General features: G+C 44.4%; 1 protein-coding gene across 3 annotated transcripts in view; it reads left to right on the forward strand.

Moving 5' to 3' along the window:
* Positions 1-20,529, forward strand: part of TGFB2 (transforming growth factor beta 2) — a 77,036-nt gene that overhangs the window by 32,158 nt on the left and 24,349 nt on the right. For all 3 annotated transcript variants that reach the window (XM_081039265.1, XM_081039264.1, XM_081039266.1), the window contains one exon: positions 16,705-16,868. In XM_081039265.1, the coding sequence (XP_080895391.1) occupies positions 16,705-16,868 (164 nt within the window). The remainder of the gene's footprint in view (positions 1-16,704; positions 16,869-20,529) is intronic.

Raw genomic sequence — 20,529 nt, forward strand, 5'->3', positions numbered from 1 at the left:
GGAATTAATTCATTCCATATACATATGGAATTAAGAACTATAAGTGTTTTGAATGCACAGGGTAGGGGTTTTATTTTTAATGACTGTATCCTATCCTTCACTATTTTATAAGACTAGAAGTCACAGTCCTTTTCATGTAGATAATTAAGATAGCTATGTATGTTGGAATGGAATGAAAATAACTTGAGATGGAAAAAGGTATGTGGGATATTTGAAAACTGAGAAAACCAAGTATGCCAAATGTTCTATGGATTATAAATGAGATTGGGTATAACAGGGGTCTCACCTTTTCAAGTGAAGTTCTAAAAATAGTCCATTGGAAGTCACTTCCACTCCGGCTCCATACTTTTTAGTTCTGTGACCGTAGATAAATTATTTAATCCTTCTAAGCCTTAGCCTCCCCATCTGCAAAACGGAAATGCAAACAGTATGCGCCTTGTAGGGTCCTTGTGAGTCTTAATGGAGAGAATCCAGGCATGGCTCATAGTTGCTGTTGGCACCTTATGTATTGGGAGGCTGACTTTCCAGGCTCCAGATTCACCTGGCTCTTGGCTCACCTCATTCTTCCTTCAGCTCAAGGGCCATGTTCAGTCATTCACTTCCCTCAGGTCTGGCCCAAAAGGGACAGAAGGCTAAACTCAAAGCTGTTGGGAATGAATGGTTAAAATGAAACGTGGAGGATGACCTGGGCTTGGGGCAGGTGACGGTGTTTCAGCGAAGCTAGAACAAATGAGGGTTGGCAGCAGGCGCTTCAGAGGCTGACCAGGTGATGGTAATGTAGGCTCTGTGAAGGTGTCATTCAAGAGACTGATGATTTTGTGACCGACATGACTACCCTGCGAGTGGCTCTGGTTCTGGGCATTGAAATCCGAATTTTCCATGTAGATAATTGAGATAGCTATGTACGTTAGAATGAAATGAGAATAACTTGAGATGGAAAAGGCGTTGCAGGTATGTGGGATATTTGAAAACTGATTTTGAGGTGTCGTGGTGAGTGGGAAGAACACCTAAGGGTTAGGACCTGGGTTCGATAATCGCTCACGAGTACTTCCTGGTTACAAGCTCTGAGCCTCAGTTTCCTTCTTTGCAAAGTGGGGGATCTACCTCCAAAGTTACATCTGGATTAGATCACCTCATGTAAGCAAATGCTTGTTCTCTTTGGATGAGCTCTGGGGATTTGTGGATCACGTGTTCTTCAGTGACCTGTTCTTATTCTTGGTTCTTCTTCAACCAAGAATAAGTTCACGTATAGTTATGGGCCTTGTACACGTTTATCATCTCACATTTAACAAAGCATGTTCACGTACATCATCACATTTGAGCCTGACAAGAGCCCTGTGCCCTGGTCACCAGTTCATAAGGCACAGAGAGGTTATGGGGTCTTCCCCAAGGCAGCACAGCTTTAGAGGCAAGTGGGAACTATTACTAAGTGATAGTCCTGGGAATAAACCATTCATCCCTTAAACCAGGAGGTCTGGGAATTTTTTACTGAAGGGTTTTAATACGACCACATGTCAACACTGAGACCAAAGTCTCCTTCCTCAGCTGCAACAGACAGCATTGTGTCAGGAGCTAGAAAATCACATGAAATGTCCTTGCTGGGTGAGAAGGAATAGTAACACCGGCCTCATGTCAGCTCCTTCAAAACCTACATCAGGCTTACCATGAGCTCAGTCTCTGAACTCTCAATGGGAAGAAAATTGAAGAATCAAACTGCCAGAACCAGACTTGTCTAGAAAGCACAGGGTCACAAGTCGTCTGGGGGAAGGGTTCACATTTTAAAGCTCGTCTCCTGGAATCTTTTAGAAGATTCTGACTGCCCCGAGGGAACTTATGAGCTTTTTCTGTGCATAGTTCTGACCCGTAGAAGGCTCTTCATTTACTGAGCTTGGGTTGTTCTTCTGGGACTTTCCACCCCTGGTCCTTGAAATACTACAGAACAAGGGGAGGGGAAGGGACATAGGGCCGTGTAAAGAGTGTGGACATGGGGTAGGATAGACTTGGCTTGCGTTTTCCAGCCACTCTTCTGTTCTATTTCTTGCACAAGTCACTCGCCTGCTCGAAACCTCAGTGTTTTCATTTGCACACTGGGAGTGGTGGCGTGTGTGACTTATCGAACATAAGCACTGTCAATGAGATAACACTTATGTTATAAATGAGATTATGTCCAAGGAAGCGCTTGGTAAATTGTATGTGAATCTGGGTACGTGCAATAGCGAATCACTAGAAGTCTCCTTGGATAGCTTATTTATATGCGAGTCATCTGATGGGTCAACAAATCCAGGGAATGTAAGAGTCATTTTCCAAGACATGTCCTACTGAGTCAGGCTCACATTCCTGCTAGTTATAAACTGAGGAGCAGAGGCAGACCCGGGACAGTACTGGTTTGTTTGAATCTGTGAGACAGAGAAAAGGCTGGTTCCCATCACAGGGATTTTGGACATTGCTGCCATTTTGACATATGTGACCTTTTCTTTGTTCCTGGTTGGGAGGTCGTATTGGCATCAGACTCTGAGAGTAGGTGCAGCCTTTCCTGCTCGGCTGCCAGTGGTCGTTAATAATATAAGCTTACATTTATTGAGCACTCACTGTGTTCAGATCCATTACGTTATTTCCCCCTTCCGAGCAATTCTTAGAGGGAAGAGTTAGTATTATCACATTTGAAAGGTACAGAATTGCTTTCATGCTGCTCACCTCTATCAGGTAAAAATCTAAAGGTTTTTATATAATACACAATATGATTCAGTGTCGGGGCACAAAGAAGGGTGCAATGGATTCTGGAAGAGCTGGAAAGTCTTCTGAAAAGAGGGGATACAACGGCTGGATGAGTAGAGTTTGCCAACATGTATGGGGTTTCTAGGTGAAGGACTAACGTGGCCTAGGCATAGTGGTGTCCGTCCCTGTCGCGTTTGGAGATTGGAAGTAATATGGTGCCTTTAGGGTTTGCGGCAAAGTCCACTGTGATGGGCGGGAAGGAAGACGGCAGCATGCTCATGGAACTGAAAATTAGGTTGGGGTCACAGGGTACAAAGCAAGGCATGTCATGAAGTTGTCTCTGAGGTATTTGAAAGTCGTCATCGAGACTTTCACTGGTGAGAGGCTGAGAGAGAGTTAAGGATGACTAAGAAGGAAATGGGCTTGTTTAGTGCCAGGATGCTTGTGTTGTAGAAAAGGCACGCCAAGCTATAGCAGAGTTGGTGATGTCGCATCTGGAACCCCCACAACCCAAGGGTAGGCATTGACTCTCCAAGCCTTCGATGGAAGAGTCTGGTCCAAGCCCAATATCTTTTTAGATGTGAGGGAACTGAGACCCGGAAAGTTGCTAATGGTCCATAGAGAGATCTACAGGGAAATTATAGCGCCCTGTCCTCTGCATGCTCACGTCTCAAAGGCCCCTCCCGTACGGTGCACTTCAAAGCCCTTCAGAGCCTAAATGGCCACTGTCCAAGACCCGTTCCCTCTTGATCTTCTCACTTCCCTTTCCTCACGCTAGACTTGTGAGCAAAGGTGGTCTGATTGAGGGCTGGGGACATAGGACTGACTCGTGTTGACTGTCTATGTACACAGTAGATGCGTAAAGGGCTTTCAGGATTCTGGGATCCTTTTAAGGTGCTGGACATGCCATGAAGTTCATGCCTCTGTCTGTGTCCCCTTCCCACTAACACTCTCCCCTTCGCTGTTACTCTTCATAGAAATGAGTACAGCTTGCAAGGCCCACTGAGAACCAGACCCTGCCTCCATGTCCTCTGCAAGACCAGAAGCTGGAGTTAGAGGACCCTGTGTACCCACAGAACAATGGAGAGGACAGGGTGTGAGGGCAGACAGTGTATAATTAAGTAGAGCTACGGAGAAGGCATCTCTGACTCTGTGAGGCCATCTTGGGGGAAGAGAGGTCACAGATGGTTCCCCACATCCAAAGGGAAATTTTAAAAGTGCTATAAACTCCTGGGCAATTGTGGAGTCTCTTTGAACACTGAAAACTGATTTTGTCATTGAGGGTGATGGTCAAAAAGCATCTCGGAGTCTTTGCTATGCCGCTTGTGGTCCAGTCACCCCTCATCCACCATGGAAGAAAGAGCAGACTGTTCTAAAGACCTCTTACATCCCCTGCTGAACCGCAGGGAACCTGGCTTCTCCCTGCTTCTCTCATCTCTAAGTCATTCCCAAAGTACCAGTCACAGGGAAGGGTTGTATGTCATCATCCCTGAGGTGGCTGCCTGAACTGAAGTCACTTTCTCCGTCTTGGTCCCTTCTAGGTATGCTCATCCTCAGGCTTCTGTGCATTTAGAGGACGATGCTTCCGCTCTTGGCACTAGGAGGGCTGTTCACAATGAGAAAGAGAAAACTGCTCTCCCCAGAGCGCCAGAGCCCAGTGAAAAGGCAGCACGTTCATTTCAATGGTGTTGTCTCTCTTCAAGGTGCAGCATCACAAAGGTCTCACAATCGGTCTCCCCAGGCTGCTGTGCCTTCACTTTAGAATGCATCCATCCCGTGAGGACCCGGTTGTTCCACCAGCTGCTTTCTATCTTACAGGGAGGCGATTCCTGAACTGGTGTCAGAGGTCGAGCGTTGCATACACACTGAGAAGTCCAGGCAATCAGTTAAATCAAACCATTGGGCCTCTGAGCTGTGGTGTCCTCAACAGTGCGACAGGGATGACACTACCTAGTTGTCGGGGTTATCAGGCTCAGATGAAATGATGTATGTGACAGAGCGCTGTGAAACATAAAAGCCTATGAAGGTGCAAGGGGTTGTGACTTAGCTGTTTGAGAACAGGATTCATTTCCTTTGGTTTTGTGATATTTATTGAGCACCTATTGTGTGCTAGGACGCTCTGTCCTAGGGCTGGAGCTAGGACACAGGACTGGGAAGATGACAGTTGCAGCCCCAGCGCTTGGTGAAATTTACAACGGTCCCTCCTCCCCCAAATAGAGCCGGGGCTTCCAGTACTGGTCCCATGTGCAGGCTTGTCAGGAAGGTCTAAAACCGAGCTCTCCAGGGAGGTGCCAGACGGCTAGATGTGTGCAGACGGCTCCCTTGCCCTCAGATCTCCAACCCTTACCATGGACATAACCCACTCCCTGCTCAAGAGAATTCTCGTGCTGTCTAAGTGCATGTATACAGAATTGAGAGCTGTTACCAAGGTTCCCTGGTCAAAAGTCCTCTGGCGATCAGTGTACCCAGGACAGTGTCACCTGGGTCCAATGTATTTTGCTCTTTATGGTAAACTTTCATTCACTTGCACACACGAAAGCTAAATTAATGTATTCCTATGAGATTATGGACCTGGCTATTTTCTCACTTTCCTGACACAGGAAAATCTTTCAGACATGTTAGCTAGCCTTTAAAAAGAACCTAATGATACACCTGAAACTAATGTAACATGATGCGTCCCTTATATCTCCATAAAGAAATAGTCTGATGAAATCAAGGTACTAGGGTAAGAAATGGGCGTCTTCAATGACGTAACTCACAAACCCTGACATGGTAAATGCTATTCCCGTGACTTCAGGGTATTCTGAGGGTATTACATGTAGGTAAGCCTGCGGGGTATGTGTAAATGGTCCATGTCTGTACCTTCGTTTGCTCCTTATTTGGTTCTGGTTTGGTATGTGTGCATACACCACAGTGGCGCTCGGGGAAGTCCATGCTTTCTCCCTAACACTGTTAAGAAGCACTGGCTTTATTCAAAGAGCTTTTCTTCTTTAAGGACGACTTAGGAAATGCTTTTTAAGAAGTGTAGGAGAGCCGTGGACTTGGAACTTAATACAGGCATTTATCCTGCCCCATCTACACAACCGCCTGGCAGAAGACAGTGCAGAGAGCTCCAGAAACCACCCGAGTTTTGACCCCTGTTGGCAGGAAAGACTTCTGAAGTCTTCTAAGGAAAACAGAGAGCGCTTTAAGACAGAGCTTAAACTTCCCTAAAGAGGAGAAACTCATTTTTTTTTCCTTAAGAATTCTTCTTTCTCCAAATTACAGTGCTTCCATCTTCGCTGGGGTATAAAATAAATTGGAACTGGTTGGAGTAACTCTTTGGACATCCTGGCTGTTATCATTTAATCCGTTTTCTTTCCCAGTGTCCCTAAGGACAGATCAAAATTTGTACGTTGTACATCCTCTCTACACCAAAATCACAAGATTGAAGCTCAACGGCAAGGCTTGCTCTCAGACAATTACATAAAAATCACACATTTTATTTAAACATTTTAAAGTCTGTAAGCCATGGTTTAGTTCTGCAGTGGAGATTCTTAAAGACGCTTCCTCCCCACCCCACCCCCCCCAAACGGTGGCCTGACCTTGAACAGAAAGCTGCTTAGCACCCAAATGAGCACGGTTTCTTAAAACAAGCCTAACTCGCGCAGCTCCGTTCCAGAACTCGTTAATGCCACAGTTCATCTGGATTCCTATAATTCCTGTACGTTCCTATATCTTAATTGCCCATAACCGTGTTGCCAGTACAAACAGGATGGGGGGCGAGTACACGCTCTTAAGGAATACATCGACCAACCCTAAGAAAGCACCATCCTTTGAAACTCTAATTGTGTTTGTCAGGTACTGCATGACCTACTGAAATGCTAATAGAGATCTCTTATTCCCTACCATCTCTCCATTCAAATTTCAAGGCTATCATTCAGCAGAAAGAACAACTCAGACCTTTCATTCAGCTTTTCCAGGCAGTATATTTGGAAACGAACCCTCAGAGTGCTGATTAATAGGGGATTAATGGGCATTCTGGGGTGAGGGGTCTTCTGGATCCTTCCTCAGTCCTGTCCTGTTGACTGTTTTCCTTGGTGATATGCAGTACGACACACCTGGTCTGCTCATTCACCTTGAAGGAAATGTGCCTATGCCTGGGCAAACAGTTTTGTCCTGGTAGTAGTGTGATTTCACAGCCCCAGGGGCTCTTGGCCTAGAGACTTGGCCGTCCCCCTTGGAGATGAGCATAGATAGAGAAAGCACCTCGGAAGGAAGTAGTTCTGTTATGGATTCAGGTCTGTGTTCACCTAACTAATCTTAGAAACTTTGTTCATGATCTGTGAATCTAGAGAATTGAATGAAATTGTTACTAAATATCTTTCTGATTTTAAGACTGTCCTCTGCAAAATCATTTAACAAATGAATGCACAGGTTTACCAAATTGAACTTTAAATCCATCTTAGCATATTTGAAACGAGGACTCAAGTCACATAAGTACACATTGAATACGGGTACGTTGTAACATTTGCACACAAAAAGCCTCAGAGTAGAAAACATAAGATAATGGCATCTGTAAAATAGTTTGTGCGGAATGACCAAAGACTTGTAATTTATTATGTATTCAAAACACATGGAAAATAAGATATAAGTGCAAAGGTTAAAAAACAAGAGAGAGAAAATAATTGTTGGGATGCATGAATGAAAGTTCCACAATAAAGAAGGTAACAGTTCTACTCTCTTCTGCTATGAGACTTATGTTCATATTGAAAGGTTCAGATTTAAGATTGGAGCAGAGAACATCCACAAAAGTAAAAGGTTTTCAGGAAAAGTAAAGAAAGGAAATAGGCATGTTTGCTTAGAAAAGAAAAAAAAGATGGGGCTGGGGGACATGAGAACTGGCTTCAGAATTTCTAAGTAGGGTCAAGTGGAAAGGGAGTAAATCATCTTGCCTGGCAGAACTAGCCCCTCTGGGAAGACTTGTAGGTAAGCAGATTTGAGCCCAAGATAGGGGAGAATTCTTGTACAGTGGGGCGTCAGAGACCATAGGACACCATCTACCTGAGTTCTGAGTTCTCTATCATTGAAGTAGTTCTGGGAGAGGCTGTCTTGTCTTGTCTTGTAAATAAAATTGCAGTAGGAGGAATTAGATACCAAAACACTGAGAGAGCACCAAACAGGTGCCAGGTAGTCCCTTTTTGGGTTCTTATTTCTAAGTGCGATGAAGAGCTTCAGAGAGAATGAATGTTGACCGCATTTGATTTTTTTCTGTCTCAAACTGGTTAATGCAGACCATGTATTTCTCTTCCTAGTTAGTCACTCCCAAGTCATGAATTTAATGCGTTAGGAGTAATAGCCCATGCCACTTGGTTAAATTGGTAAATAGCTTGCAATCCTAGCAGGGTGTGCCTTGCTGCTTATTAGCTTAGCTTTAGGGCATAGTCACAAATCAGCATCGTGCCTCAATGTAATTAGGCGGTTACCTTACAAAGAAGTTAGGCCACAGGCAAGAAGCTCATGGAAAACACAGAGCAAAACTCACAGTGCAAGACAGGCATTGGCCATTATATGCCTCACTGCTATAATTTTGGAAAGATTAGAGAAAGATTTTCGGGCTGGTAAGGAGCCACTACACCCATTAAACACGTCAAGCGTCCACCCCAATCATCTTCTTGCAGTAGAGCTGCAAGGAAAAGGCAGTAGTTTCTGGGAAAGGGAAAGTTGAAGTTTGTTTGGTCTGGGATAAGAGTGCTCTCTTTGCAGCAGTGAGTGAAAATGTCCAAGGTTGGGTATTTTAATCCTTATTTTGCCAACATTTTGCATCGTCCTGAAAAGATTTTACTCCTCAGTTTTCCAGTCTGTAAAAAGAGATTAAAAATTACGTGTGCTTCTCATCCGTTGGAAGATTAAAGATGATTCTAAATTTCCAAGTTTAATTCATTAGTGGAATCAATACGTGTTGCCTTCCTTCTGTTGACCTTGTAGGGAGCCATTGCTAAATTGTGGGCTAGAAGTATGGATAACTATGACGTGGAGCCATTGACCCTTGACATGCCCCTAGTGGACCCAAACCATGACTATTTTGCCCCCTGGATATTGCAGAGAAGGAAAAAAAGAAAGCAAAGTTTGAAGAGAAGTAAGAAAAAGAGGAGAGAAAGAATGTAGAGCAAAAGAAGGGGAGAGGATAAGAGAAAAAAGAATAACCCAAGCACCCCCAAAACCAAGAGAACTTTATGTGCTTTGAGGAATGAAATAGTGGTCTATTTCATTCCTCAATTGTCTGTTCTAACCATGAGAACAGCCTGCCATGGTGAGGCCATTCCGAAGACATAGGTCACATTTGTGGTCCACCTGGCCACTGAGTGGGAAGGAGCCCCGTCCATGTTCATTGTCCCCTGTAAGTGACCCACTGGCCTCCCAGCACAAGAGTTGGCCCGCCCCTTTCCACAACCAAAGATGTCACAGCGAAAGCCCAGCACTCTTGACACAAATTCCCTACGTCCTGAGCATGAGGAGAAATGTAGAGGCATTGGAACCAAGTAGCTGTCTCTTTGTAGGTGGGGTGTTACGAGGCTGATGGACATGTTGCAGTAGAAACTAGAAACCTCGAGTCTGTCACAGTTCAAGGAAACCAAACCACTATTATTTCGCTTCGCTTGCCCTGTGGAGGAAGGGCCCCAAACGCTCATGCCGACAGTCCCCAAGGTCTCAAATAGCAGCTAGATGAAGGCCAAGTCGCATACGCTGATGCTGACACAATCAGACTCCCAGCTGCCAACAGCACATCAAGTCTGACACCGTCCCCCTCGTGGAGACGCCCACTTCTAGTCGCAGATTCTCTGGTGCTGTGTTACATTTAATAGGGAGGATGGCCGGAGAGAACATCAGAAACCACTGCTGATGCCTGTTTATTTCTCAGTCATTTTGTGTGAAATTGCTGTGACTTGAATGTCAGCAGTGTTTGGGCTGTGGTAGTGAAACAGAATCCATCTCCAGTGTGCCAAGACAAATTTCAGGAAACCCCAAAACACAATTGTCTTGGTTTCTTGCTGGCTCTGCGCGCACACAAATAGAAGCTGGTTGGTCGCCCTCCGACCATTGGTGGGTTGCTTGTCTTACCGCCCACTGGGGGATGTCTAATAACCCCAAACTACTCCCCTTAAAGTTGGGGATGTTAGGAACGAGGGGCCACTACACTCATGAAGCATGTCAAAAGTCCACACCAATTACTGTAGAATTACAGGAAAAGTACCGTCATTTCTGGAAAGGGAAATGGGGAGTTTGTTCATTCGAGGAACTTGTGGATAAGAGCCAGTGGGTACCACGGGGCCAGGGGCACTAGACACCTCTGAATGGGGGTCCAAAATATTCTAAGGAATACTGGTATCAGCCAAGTGCCTCTGCTGGGGGAACTTTCACACTGAGTTATCCCCCAGAGGTCGTAACCAGGGCCATTTTTTAAGGAGCATCAGCGAAAATGCCGGGCCTTGCATTCAGGTTTCTTGAGCTTTATTGCAACTTCAAGGTGACCTCTAGTTCAGAAGGAGCCACATTTTGGTGCCTGTTTTTGCAGCAATGTTCCAACGCAGGTGTTAGTACTTCTGCCTGGGGTAGTATTCATGTCCTCTGCTGGGGTGGGGGTGAGGGGACTCCTCTGTGCAGAAGGCAAGGCATTATGGTGAAAAGCCACAGTTTTGATTGAAAGGCCAACCTCACTCTCCTTGCTCTTAATTGTTTTATCTGTGAAATGAGGAGCAAAAACACCTGCTTAGCACAAGTACAGTAGGTGAAGCTGTTATAACAGGGGAGGGAGGCATAGAGTAGAATTCTGAGGCTGCAGGCCACACTTTTTAGGGCGTGGATGGTAGGCTAGAGGTATTTTATTCATCCCTAGCCAGTTGATGACATGGAGTAACACGGGAAGGGAAGCCTGGCCAAGTTCGTTAGACCATAGTCTAGGGCCGTTCATTCCCAAACCTGAGGCTAAAACAGAATCACGTGGGATTCACCCAGTAGGTCTGGGATGGAGCCAGGTAATACGAATGTTAACAAGCTCCCCAGGTGAGCCTGACTGGGTGGTGAGTGGTAATCACATAACAGAGGATGTAGGAGAGAAAACAGTTTTGGGAGGCTTATCCATTGGAAGCGTCAGAAGGAGAATGATGTACTTGACAGAGCCGCGAGTGAGATGGATGGCCAGCTAGCTCAACGTGCCCCCAGATGCAGGACACCCCACTTTCAGGGTGGTGGTGGGGGGCAGGTGTATCTCGACAACACAAGTTCTTCCAGAGAGTTAAGGGTTTCCAATGTTTTTTTTTTTTTTGCCTTCCTTTTTCCCCCTCTTTTTAAAAATTCATAGACAAATTCTTTATATAGTAAGGCAAAATATGACCCTCTGGCTCTAGGGAAAGTAACAACTTCTCTATGAAGTATTTGGAAACTCCGAAGGAATTTGATGGCTCACCTGTGGTTCAAGCTGAATATTATCATTTCCTGCCCATGCATGAGAATCACCCGAGGAACCTAGAAAAATATACCCTGGTCCAGGGAAACAGACTCTCAGGAGCTGGGTCCCAGGCATCAGTATTTTAAAAAGTTCTTCAGTTTGGAAAAGGTGAAAGGGATTAAGAAGTACAAATTGCCTGCCATAAAAATAGTCACAGGAATGCAAAGTACAGCATAGGGAATATGGTCAATAATATTGTAGTAACTGTGTATGGTGCCAGGTGGGTACTAGACTTATGGGGGGAATCACTTCGTAAGGTATGTAAACATCTGTCGGATCACCAGGTTGCACACCTGAAACTAATATAATATTATGTCGACTGTAACTGATTTTATTTTTCTATTATAAGAGCCTTAGCACTCTTGGGCTGCTTCAAATTCTTCTCTGCCTTACTCTTTTTTTCTATGTGGAATATCTGGTCAAAAGTTTAGATGCTTTTTTTTAATCATTCAAAAGTATTTATTGAGCTCCTACTATGCTCGATGGACTTTCCTAAAGACTTTGGCTACTTCATTTACCAAAAGAGACAAAGATCCCTCTATGGAGTTTATATTCTACCATCAGGAGACAGGCAATAATAAATAGAAGACTAATTAGATAAGTCAATTTTATATGTTAGAAGGTGATCAGGGCCTTCAAAAAGTAAAACAGATGTCCCTTCATATTTCTATCTTTGTGGATTTCTTTTGTTCTGTCCTTTATTTCAGGGGTTCTCAAACTTTAGGGTACGTAAGAATCGTCCAAGGAGTTTGATAAAATGCAGACACCCGGGCCCTACCCCACGCCCACGCTTTGAGAACTCCTGTATAGCACCCATCCTGTAATAACAGGAGCCTGGGCTGCGTGGTAAGCCTCTTGCAACTTTTCCCCTAGGAGGGAGACGAGCTTGTATTTAAAGTTTAGGTACATGCTGAGTGTGTGGGCAGGAAGACAAACAAAACCTCCAAGTCTCTAGTGATTCCTTTCATACCCACACCTTCTGCCTTTCACTTTGAACTGCTGACCTTCTGCCTTATCCAGGAAATTCCCCAAGGACACTGAGATCAGTGCCCAGTTTCCCTTGGGGGTTCTGCTCGGTGCTTGCTCCAGGGAAGCTAGTGGTAGATGTTAAATGCTGTTTTCTCTCACTCCCTGGCCTCTACCTATCAGCTTGTTATGTGAACTGGCATTACTCTCACCAGCGAGGAGCCAACCAGTATTTTTTGCACAGTGGTTCTCACACTCTGACGGTATGTCAGACTCCCCTGGATAACCTGTATTTGTCACAGGTTCCCAGGAGAGGCTGATGCATTAGGTCCGGGACCATACTTGGAGAATCACTGCTTTAGCAAAGGCAACAAATACCCAGAGATCCTGGACCCAAGATCCCAACGTCTGTCACCCTTTCTTTCCTGCCATTTTTTTTGGTGTCACCAACCTTGTCGAGAATAAACAACAGTTAGATGGTTGAGGCCTCGCCTCTTTGGGCATCCTGGGGAGATTTCTTTCAGGCCCCATATCTATGGTCTCTGTCAAAGCTCATCACATATTGACGAGGTTGTAAGACCTTTCTTCAGTTTTCGCTCTTAACTTTTTTTTTCTTTTTTTAAGTAATGGTCATACAAGTATTGTAGTGGGAGGTGGAATTGCTTGATGCAGAGACATTTGGGGGACAGTAGGATTCTCTTGTCGTCCTTTGTGATGATCAGGGTTTAATAGAAAGATGGAATATTACAGGATGGTGGTAGAGAGTCAGTGAGACTATGTTGGTGACTGTAATTTCTTTCTGCAGGGGAGAGGAATTAGAGTATATAGAGCCGTTTATAAACTGCACAAGGTGCTTACACTGGGAGAAAATAATATACAATGAGCTAATAAATGATTTGGAACAGATAAGTCAACATATAATGCATATTAAGTAGCTTGTGATGAAGTCTTATAATTAGGCTTTCTGCATACTGTGACTTTGCAAATAAGTCACCAGATAGATTTCCTCATGTTCCCCCCATGTCCATTTCCCCAAAGTTTGATTCAGCAGGGATGTGTGGCCAGTGTTGAGGTGAGGGGATCACCATTCTTTTGATGACGTTCTGGAGTCTCCTCTGTGTAAGATTTTCCCTGAGAGGAAGGCACAGGGGAGCACATGGGAGGAGGAACAGAATCAGCCCTCTGATCTGAATCAGTCCAAAGTGTGGAGGAAGGAAAATCTATTTGATTGAACCAGAAAAAGTGGGTCAGAAATGGAGAGGAAAGAGCCAGCCAGGACGTGAGTGTGGGTAAGCTGGCCAAGGTGAAGTACAAGTACCCGACCACCTGGCGATGGGGTAGGCACCAGGATGGGAATTGCAGAGGACTTGAGAGAGGACTCCCCCTCCCTCTAAATGAGTTCTTGGAGAAGGCAGAGGAAAAAGCTCCATTCTTCCAAGGCTAAGTGGGTGGAACGGGCCTGCACAAGCCATTAAAACCTACCCTGCCGCTCTGGTGCCCTGAGCCGGGAGCGAGCCTGCTGCGTCCCGGCTGGGTGTGCGTGGACTGCTTTCGCTTCTCCCCACACCAGGCATCCAGAAGCTTTTCTGAAGTAAGGGCAGGGTCACAGACCAGGCTGGAGCACTTGCCTTTGATTCCCCTCCCCCTCTCATCCCCAAACACAGACACATTTGGCAAATCATTCAAGTTCCTCAACCAATCAGGGGGCTCGTGACCCATAGCAGATGACAGCAGGGGACAGCCGTGACCCACCTTTGGAAGTGGTGATCAGTTCTTTGGTTGATAGTCTTTATAAAGTGAGCTGGAGCTGAGATGTGTGGATGGCAGCTGTTCTTTCCTGCTGGCCTGGTTGCTTCACTCTGGTGACAAGACCAAAGCAGAGTGGCTGGGGGCGGCGGGGGGCTGCTCAGCCATCATTTCATCTCGTGCAGTCACTGCTTCTACTTATAAAACAAGGACCAAAAACGCGGATTTGTGTTATCAGGCAGTTGAAATAGAAACAGCCGAAATGGTTATGCTAGCCAGAGGGGAGGTGGGCTGTGTGCCAATGTGTAGGGAGCAGAGCAGAATAACCACACTTCACTATCAAGCTACTCCTGTAAATATTTGCAAACGTCCCTTCAAAGCTCGAAAGCCTAGGACAGGATCATTGGACGATTTGCTTAGAAGAAGAAGAAACAAAATTGACCTCATGGTCCGTGACAGCCATAAAAAGAAAGAGTGTGTATGGGCAGAAGACCAGAAGGGGGGGGAAAGTGGCTCAAAGTTTAATAAACACAAAAGAGAATAAAAATAAATCTCAAGAGCACTTATTTACACACTTGATGGAAGGATAAGATTGGGGCTGGTGGGTGTGAAAGTGGGTGTTCGTGGAAAGACCTGTGGGGGTTCCACGGAAAGGGAAAGGGGGCAGGGAACTAGATGTTTACCCTTCCTAATGACAGGAAACACACTGACTGAGCTTTGCTCTTCCAGTAGGTTCTTCCAAAGCATCTTTGCAGCTTCTGCTGTCTAATGGGGAGGCCATGGGGAGAGGAATGCAGCCACTAGGCCGGTGAAAGGTTCTGGCCAACCTAGAGGGTGTGAAAAGCCAGAGAGCATGGCCTGGCCTTTCCCAGGCTTTCCTGCGTGGGTGTCCCGCCTGTTTTCAGCTGAGCTGGTTAGGCTGGTACCAGCCCATCCAATCACTTGGGGGTGTGCATGTACGGAGGAAAGATCGTTTTTTTCCTAGCAGCTACCTTTTCAAATTGCTATGCTAGGGGGCTCCAGAAACCTTCCAGCTTGTATGAATGTTTGCCCGCCTGAAAACATTCCACCAATTATTTCACGGTAGTAATGCTCTGGGCCATTACTGTGTTGGCACAAATACTTTCTTTTCTCCAAAACCTCTATGTTTTAGATTTTGGGGGTTTGTTTGCTTGTTTGTTTGTTTCTGAGCCTTCTGGTTCACGTGCTACAAAGCCTCACTACATACAGTCGTTTGTGAAGCAGTTATGGAGCCGAGCATGGATCAGAATTCACTGCATCCCCATAAGATGCTTTCTGGACCTGGGGAAAGGGATGGGGCCCACCTCTCTAGCTCTGAGGATAAAAAAGTGCAGAACTCTTAAGATGAGGAAATCTTGATATGTTTCTAGCATTTTTTTCCATGTAACCATCAGGGCATGGGTTTCCCAAGAAATCACGAAAGGTATTTATTTCTGTTTAAGATCAGCAAGATGGCTCACTTATCTAATAAGAAGTTAGTCTTGCCAATCAGCAGATGCCTGAGTCTGTCAAGGCTCCGTTGATAACCAGTTGTGCAAACAGTGGGTATGTGGTGAACTCCATGTGTGACAGCCCAGTCGTAGGTATGTGGGGAAAAGAAAAGACTTGGCAAATATAGTCTCTCTCTGCCCTCAAGATTCTTCAGATTTCATGGGGGAAAACAAAATAAACCAACATAATGCAGAAGTAATAAAAACCTTTGTCAAGAGCCATCAACCACTGTGAATGAGTCTGTTATCATGAAGCTATGTCACTGAGGAGGGGGTCGAAGAAAGTAATGGAACCACCTGAGGTGGCTGGTGCGAGGAAAGCGAGTTTTCAGGAGAGTTTGGAAGAGGAGTGTAGACATATCTGTACCAAGTGGCCTGCCCAGCGTAGGTGCTCAATAAATGGGTGTTGTAGAGGAGGCATGGGGACAGACTAGGACCTGCTTTGTTTTTGGTGTCGCCTTAGGGACATCTTCAAAGGCAGTGGCAGATGACTGCAAAGTAACAACAAAACTCTAGCAACCCATGATATTGTTGTGTGCGCTACGTCTATGTATTTTACATGGCTCAGAATTGAAGGAATTGGGGCTGATTCTTTCCCTTCCTTAGGCAAGATTCCCCTCACACCAATGGACATTATTCTGAGTAAAGGATTTTAAGACTGTACTGGGTATAGCCAGTATATGGGTATAGTTTCTTTTTTCTTTTTTTAATTCAAATTTCCTCACCATAACTTCACTAGAGGGTGTATTTGGTCTCATGTCTGTGAAAAACCCAATGATCGAAGCCAAAAAAAAAAAGATGCAATACACGAACCTGGAGAGAATAGGACATTTGGATGCCAACAGTTCAAGGAAAAAAAATATACAGGCAAACTGTTTGCCATTAGAAGCTATTTTCTTGGCACATATGATTAAAGTGTATGCAAGTCCGACAGCTCTCTCCAGGCATCAACTGTCATGAACGTGTTCCAATGCATAACCATCTAGGATTTTCCACTGCTATGTCAGCTTTCAAAGGATAGGGTTAACTGCATGCCCACAAATGGAGTTGGAAGTGGTTTGTTAATCTCTATTAATCTGCTACTCCTGTAACCAAATGCACATGTTTATTTTTTTTTTCTGGTTAAATTGTTAATGGTATTAAATTGGCCATTGAAAATGAAATCATTCTGTAGATATTTTCCTTATGGTTTCTTGAGACTGTCTCATGCTGCCTGGTCTTTTTTGAAGAGAACAATGGATTTTTATCAATTTCAATGATTGCCCTAACTTTTTACAGATGCCATCCCGCCCACTTTCTACAGACCCTACTTCAGAATTGTCCGATTTGACGTCTCTGCTATGGAGAAGAATGCTTCCAATTTGGTGAAAGCGGAGTTCAGAGTCTTTCGTTTACAGAACCCAAAAGCCAGAGTGCCTGAACAACGGATCGAACTGTATCAGGTAAGTTTTGCTTGGGTTGTTTTAATGGACAATCAGCTTGAAGTCTTAGGGTAAAAGTCTTTCTACTGTCTTAGATTTCCTAAGCTGATGATGTAAACCATTCTGTACATTCACAATCATGACATAGGCCCTCATTTGTCATGTCTCTTACAGGGAGAGCTCATTCCTCCATCACTCAGGTAGTTAGAACCGTTAGAATGAAGTGGCAAAGCTCTGAGCACACTTCAGTGGCATGAATGGCTGGAGTACCCAACCTTGGATGGCCTTTAGTCCAGAAGTCCATCCTCTAATCTGGAAAGTCAGATTACGTAGGTCCAATTCCACCCTAAGGAGAGAAGACAGTTGACCTTCCTTTTCTCATCCTATGGCTGTTGTCCCTTTCTCCTCTTCTTCTCTCTTGTTTTCCTTTCTACTGTCGTCTCGTTCCCTCTTTTGTATTCTGTTTTCTTCCTCTTTGCTACCTCCTGTATCTTCATTGACTTTATCCTGTCTCCTTTGGCTCTCTGATTCTATCTTCTCTTTCCAGTGCACTCCACCTCTCCACCTCAGCATATACATTCTTTGTCATCCCTGTCTTCCATTGTTTCAGGCAGCCCAACCATTACTCTCATTTCCCTAGGTCACTGGATAGTTGTGTCAAAAGATGATGATGATGATGATGAGGGTGGTGGTGGTGATGAAGAAGTGCCACGTGATTGAGATTCCAGAGGTGTTCTTATAAGCTTTCTACTGAAGTGGAGTATACAGGTAGTAGCCTCCCCCTCACCTAGAAGCTGTGGGAAAGGCTGACTCTCAGACCCCACCCCAGACTCAGTAAATCACACCTACATTTTTAACAAGATCTCCAGGTGATTCTTAGGCATATGAAAGCACTGCTGTAGGAGCCCTGAGACTGTGAGGGAGTAGACCTATAAGCAGTTCACGTAAATGTGTCATCGTGTCATAGGAGCAATGTGTGTGAGCACAGAGAGAAGAGCTTGGAAGGAGTTCACCAGGGAGTTGGTATCTGGGTGGGGCCTTGAGAAATATCTGTTAAGACAGGATGAGGGACGGTCAAAGATAGGGTCTTGGGCAAAGATAGGGTCTTGAAGGAGTTGGTTGAGGGTACCTGGCAGGTGGTGCCCAGTGACTGGAGGTCAGGAGAGACTGGCGAAAATATCGCCCTCCAAGCAGACTGAAGAGGATCCTTGAGGACCCCGTTTCAAAAGGAGGCACGTATGACAATATGACTAATGAGTGGGCTGACTTAAGAAAATAAAGGAATTGACACTGTAGTTGTCCTGGATTCTAAACATTTGGAAATTTCATCAGGTTGGATAAGAATTGTCTTTGTATTTATTATGAAAATGGGGAATTACCATAGAAATAAACATTGTATATGAGATCTCAGAGAATACATTTAAAGTTGTGTTTTTTTTCCTTTCCAGTCATTACCTTTTTAAGTTTAAAGTTTTAGAAACAGTTTTCAAAGACTGCTTTATATGTGAGTTCATGAAAAATAATTCTCACTTATTAAAATGAGTCCTTGAGGATCTCTCCTTGGAGACCTTCAAATCTTAAAGTGAGCACCGTGAGTGGGAAGGTGACTGGCAAACCCACCACTGCTTCCTGTCACCTAATGGAGTGTCAGATAGAGTTGGCTTCCTGTGTACCAGACTCTCTGCTAAGCACGCCATAGGTATTGTTCCAGGGAATACTCACAGCCACGAGTATACTATGAAGTTTGTATGAAGAGGTCTTCTTATTTTTTTTCCAGAGACATAATTGACACATGACGACGTTGTATTAATTTAAGCTGCAAAACGTTCTCCATTGGGAATCATAGATTTAAGGTGTATCCCAAGCTTTGGCGGCCATTTTGTCCCATAAAATATAAAGGTACTCTTTCTAGAGTCAGAATACTGGTCTGGAAGGACCTAAGACAGCATTTCTGTGAGTGAGTTCAGAGTTTGTCTTGTCTAGAGCTGTGCAACTATCGATCCTTCCTGCTTGGGAGAATTAGGACACCTGACTTCTTCGGAAGTCATGTTTAACTTGGCAATGGAACTCAGGGTTCTCACCACTTTCTCCTCTCTACAGGATAGTCTGTCAGAACTTTGAAGAATGGTAGTAAAATAAAACCTTACTGTCTCCTGCTATCTCTGACTTCTGTTATATTAATACACTCTAAATAGCCTATACTGGTGTGATCATGGCACGACTTCAAATATGTACCCACATTGGATGGAACTGGAGAGGGATAAAGCCCTGTGGTAGATGAAGGGAAAAAGATGAAAAGGAACTTTTTCCAAATAGGAATGACATTTAGGTTTTTAAAGCTTTATGCCAAAGGCAGCCTTTATTGGAAAATACTCAAATAAAACTTCAGTGCTCTGGGGATACCTTTGAACCTACAATATCTAGTATAACTCTCAGCCTATGTGGAAATTTGAATACATCTTTCTTTGATTAAGTTGCTCCTGTATTTATGATTAAAAGCATGCCCAGAGTTTTGAAAGAGAAAAAACAGAGAAGGGAGATCTTCTTCAAATTGAGTATCACCAATATGAGTAAGGGTACCCACCATCTTGGAGTGCGGCAAGTACCCAATTTTACAAGTGAAGAAATGAAGTCCTGAGAAATTAATAACTTATTTAAGGACACCCATAATACCATGGCCCTATGGAAACACCAAAGAATACTTATGTTTATATGTGTCGACGTCAGAGGACCTTGGAGCTCTCATATTTTTAGCTTCCTCTCTCCAACTCATACCCTTTTCACCAGTATTGCTCGTTTCAAACTTTACCACCTCTAGAATAATAAGATTTGTACCTTTGTAATTATTTCAATGATCTGTTTGCTGAATAACAAACTACGCCAAAATTTGGTGGTCTTAAATAAATAACAGTCATTTTATTTTATCTCATGATTTATTCCATCTCATGATATTACATTTCAGAAACTTGGGCAGGGCTTGGCTAGACTTTTTCTACTCCATGTGGCTCTGGGGGGTCAGTTGGTAGTATTCAGGTAACAATTGGTTTGGAAGATTTGTGAAGATTTTGCTCAGATGCTTGGAACTTGGATGGCATGATTGGCAGGCTGGGCTCAGCTGAGCCCCTCCTCCTCTCCAGGTAATCTCAGGTGTCTCCACAGCGTCTTCCCAGAGAGAGTCAGGCTTTTTACGTGAGACTCAAGAGATCAAATGTCCAAGGCAGAAGCTACCATTCCACTTAAAGACTAAATTCAGAACTGGCAGAGCATCACTTCCACCTTATTCTGTTGATCAAATGAGCTATAGGCCAGTGCAGATTCAAAGGGAAAGGAAATAGGCCCCATTTCTTGATGGAAAAACTGTCAAGGTAGTTGCAGCCATGTTTGCTGTACTAACCCACTGTGTGGAGTAGTAGTCAGCACACTGTGAGGGTCTCCTAGTGCCAGCACCATAACTGGTGCCCCATCTAGAGATAAATCAGAGTCAGCCTCCATTTTCCAATTGCTCAATGTCTGGTGGAGGAACAGACTTGGGAATGGTATCTCATCCATATGGTCTTTCTACTAATCAAGATATACCCAGGGCACTCTTAGAGCAAAATCTGGAGGATCTAGAGAAATGACTCAGAACTCATTCTTTCCAGAAAGAGTAGTGAGAATTTGGGGGCAGTTCGCCATCTTGGTT

This window comes from Rhinolophus hipposideros (genome assembly GCF_964194185.1).
Source record: "Rhinolophus hipposideros genome assembly, chromosome: 26".
NCBI lineage: Eukaryota > Metazoa > Chordata > Mammalia > Chiroptera > Rhinolophidae > Rhinolophus > Rhinolophus hipposideros.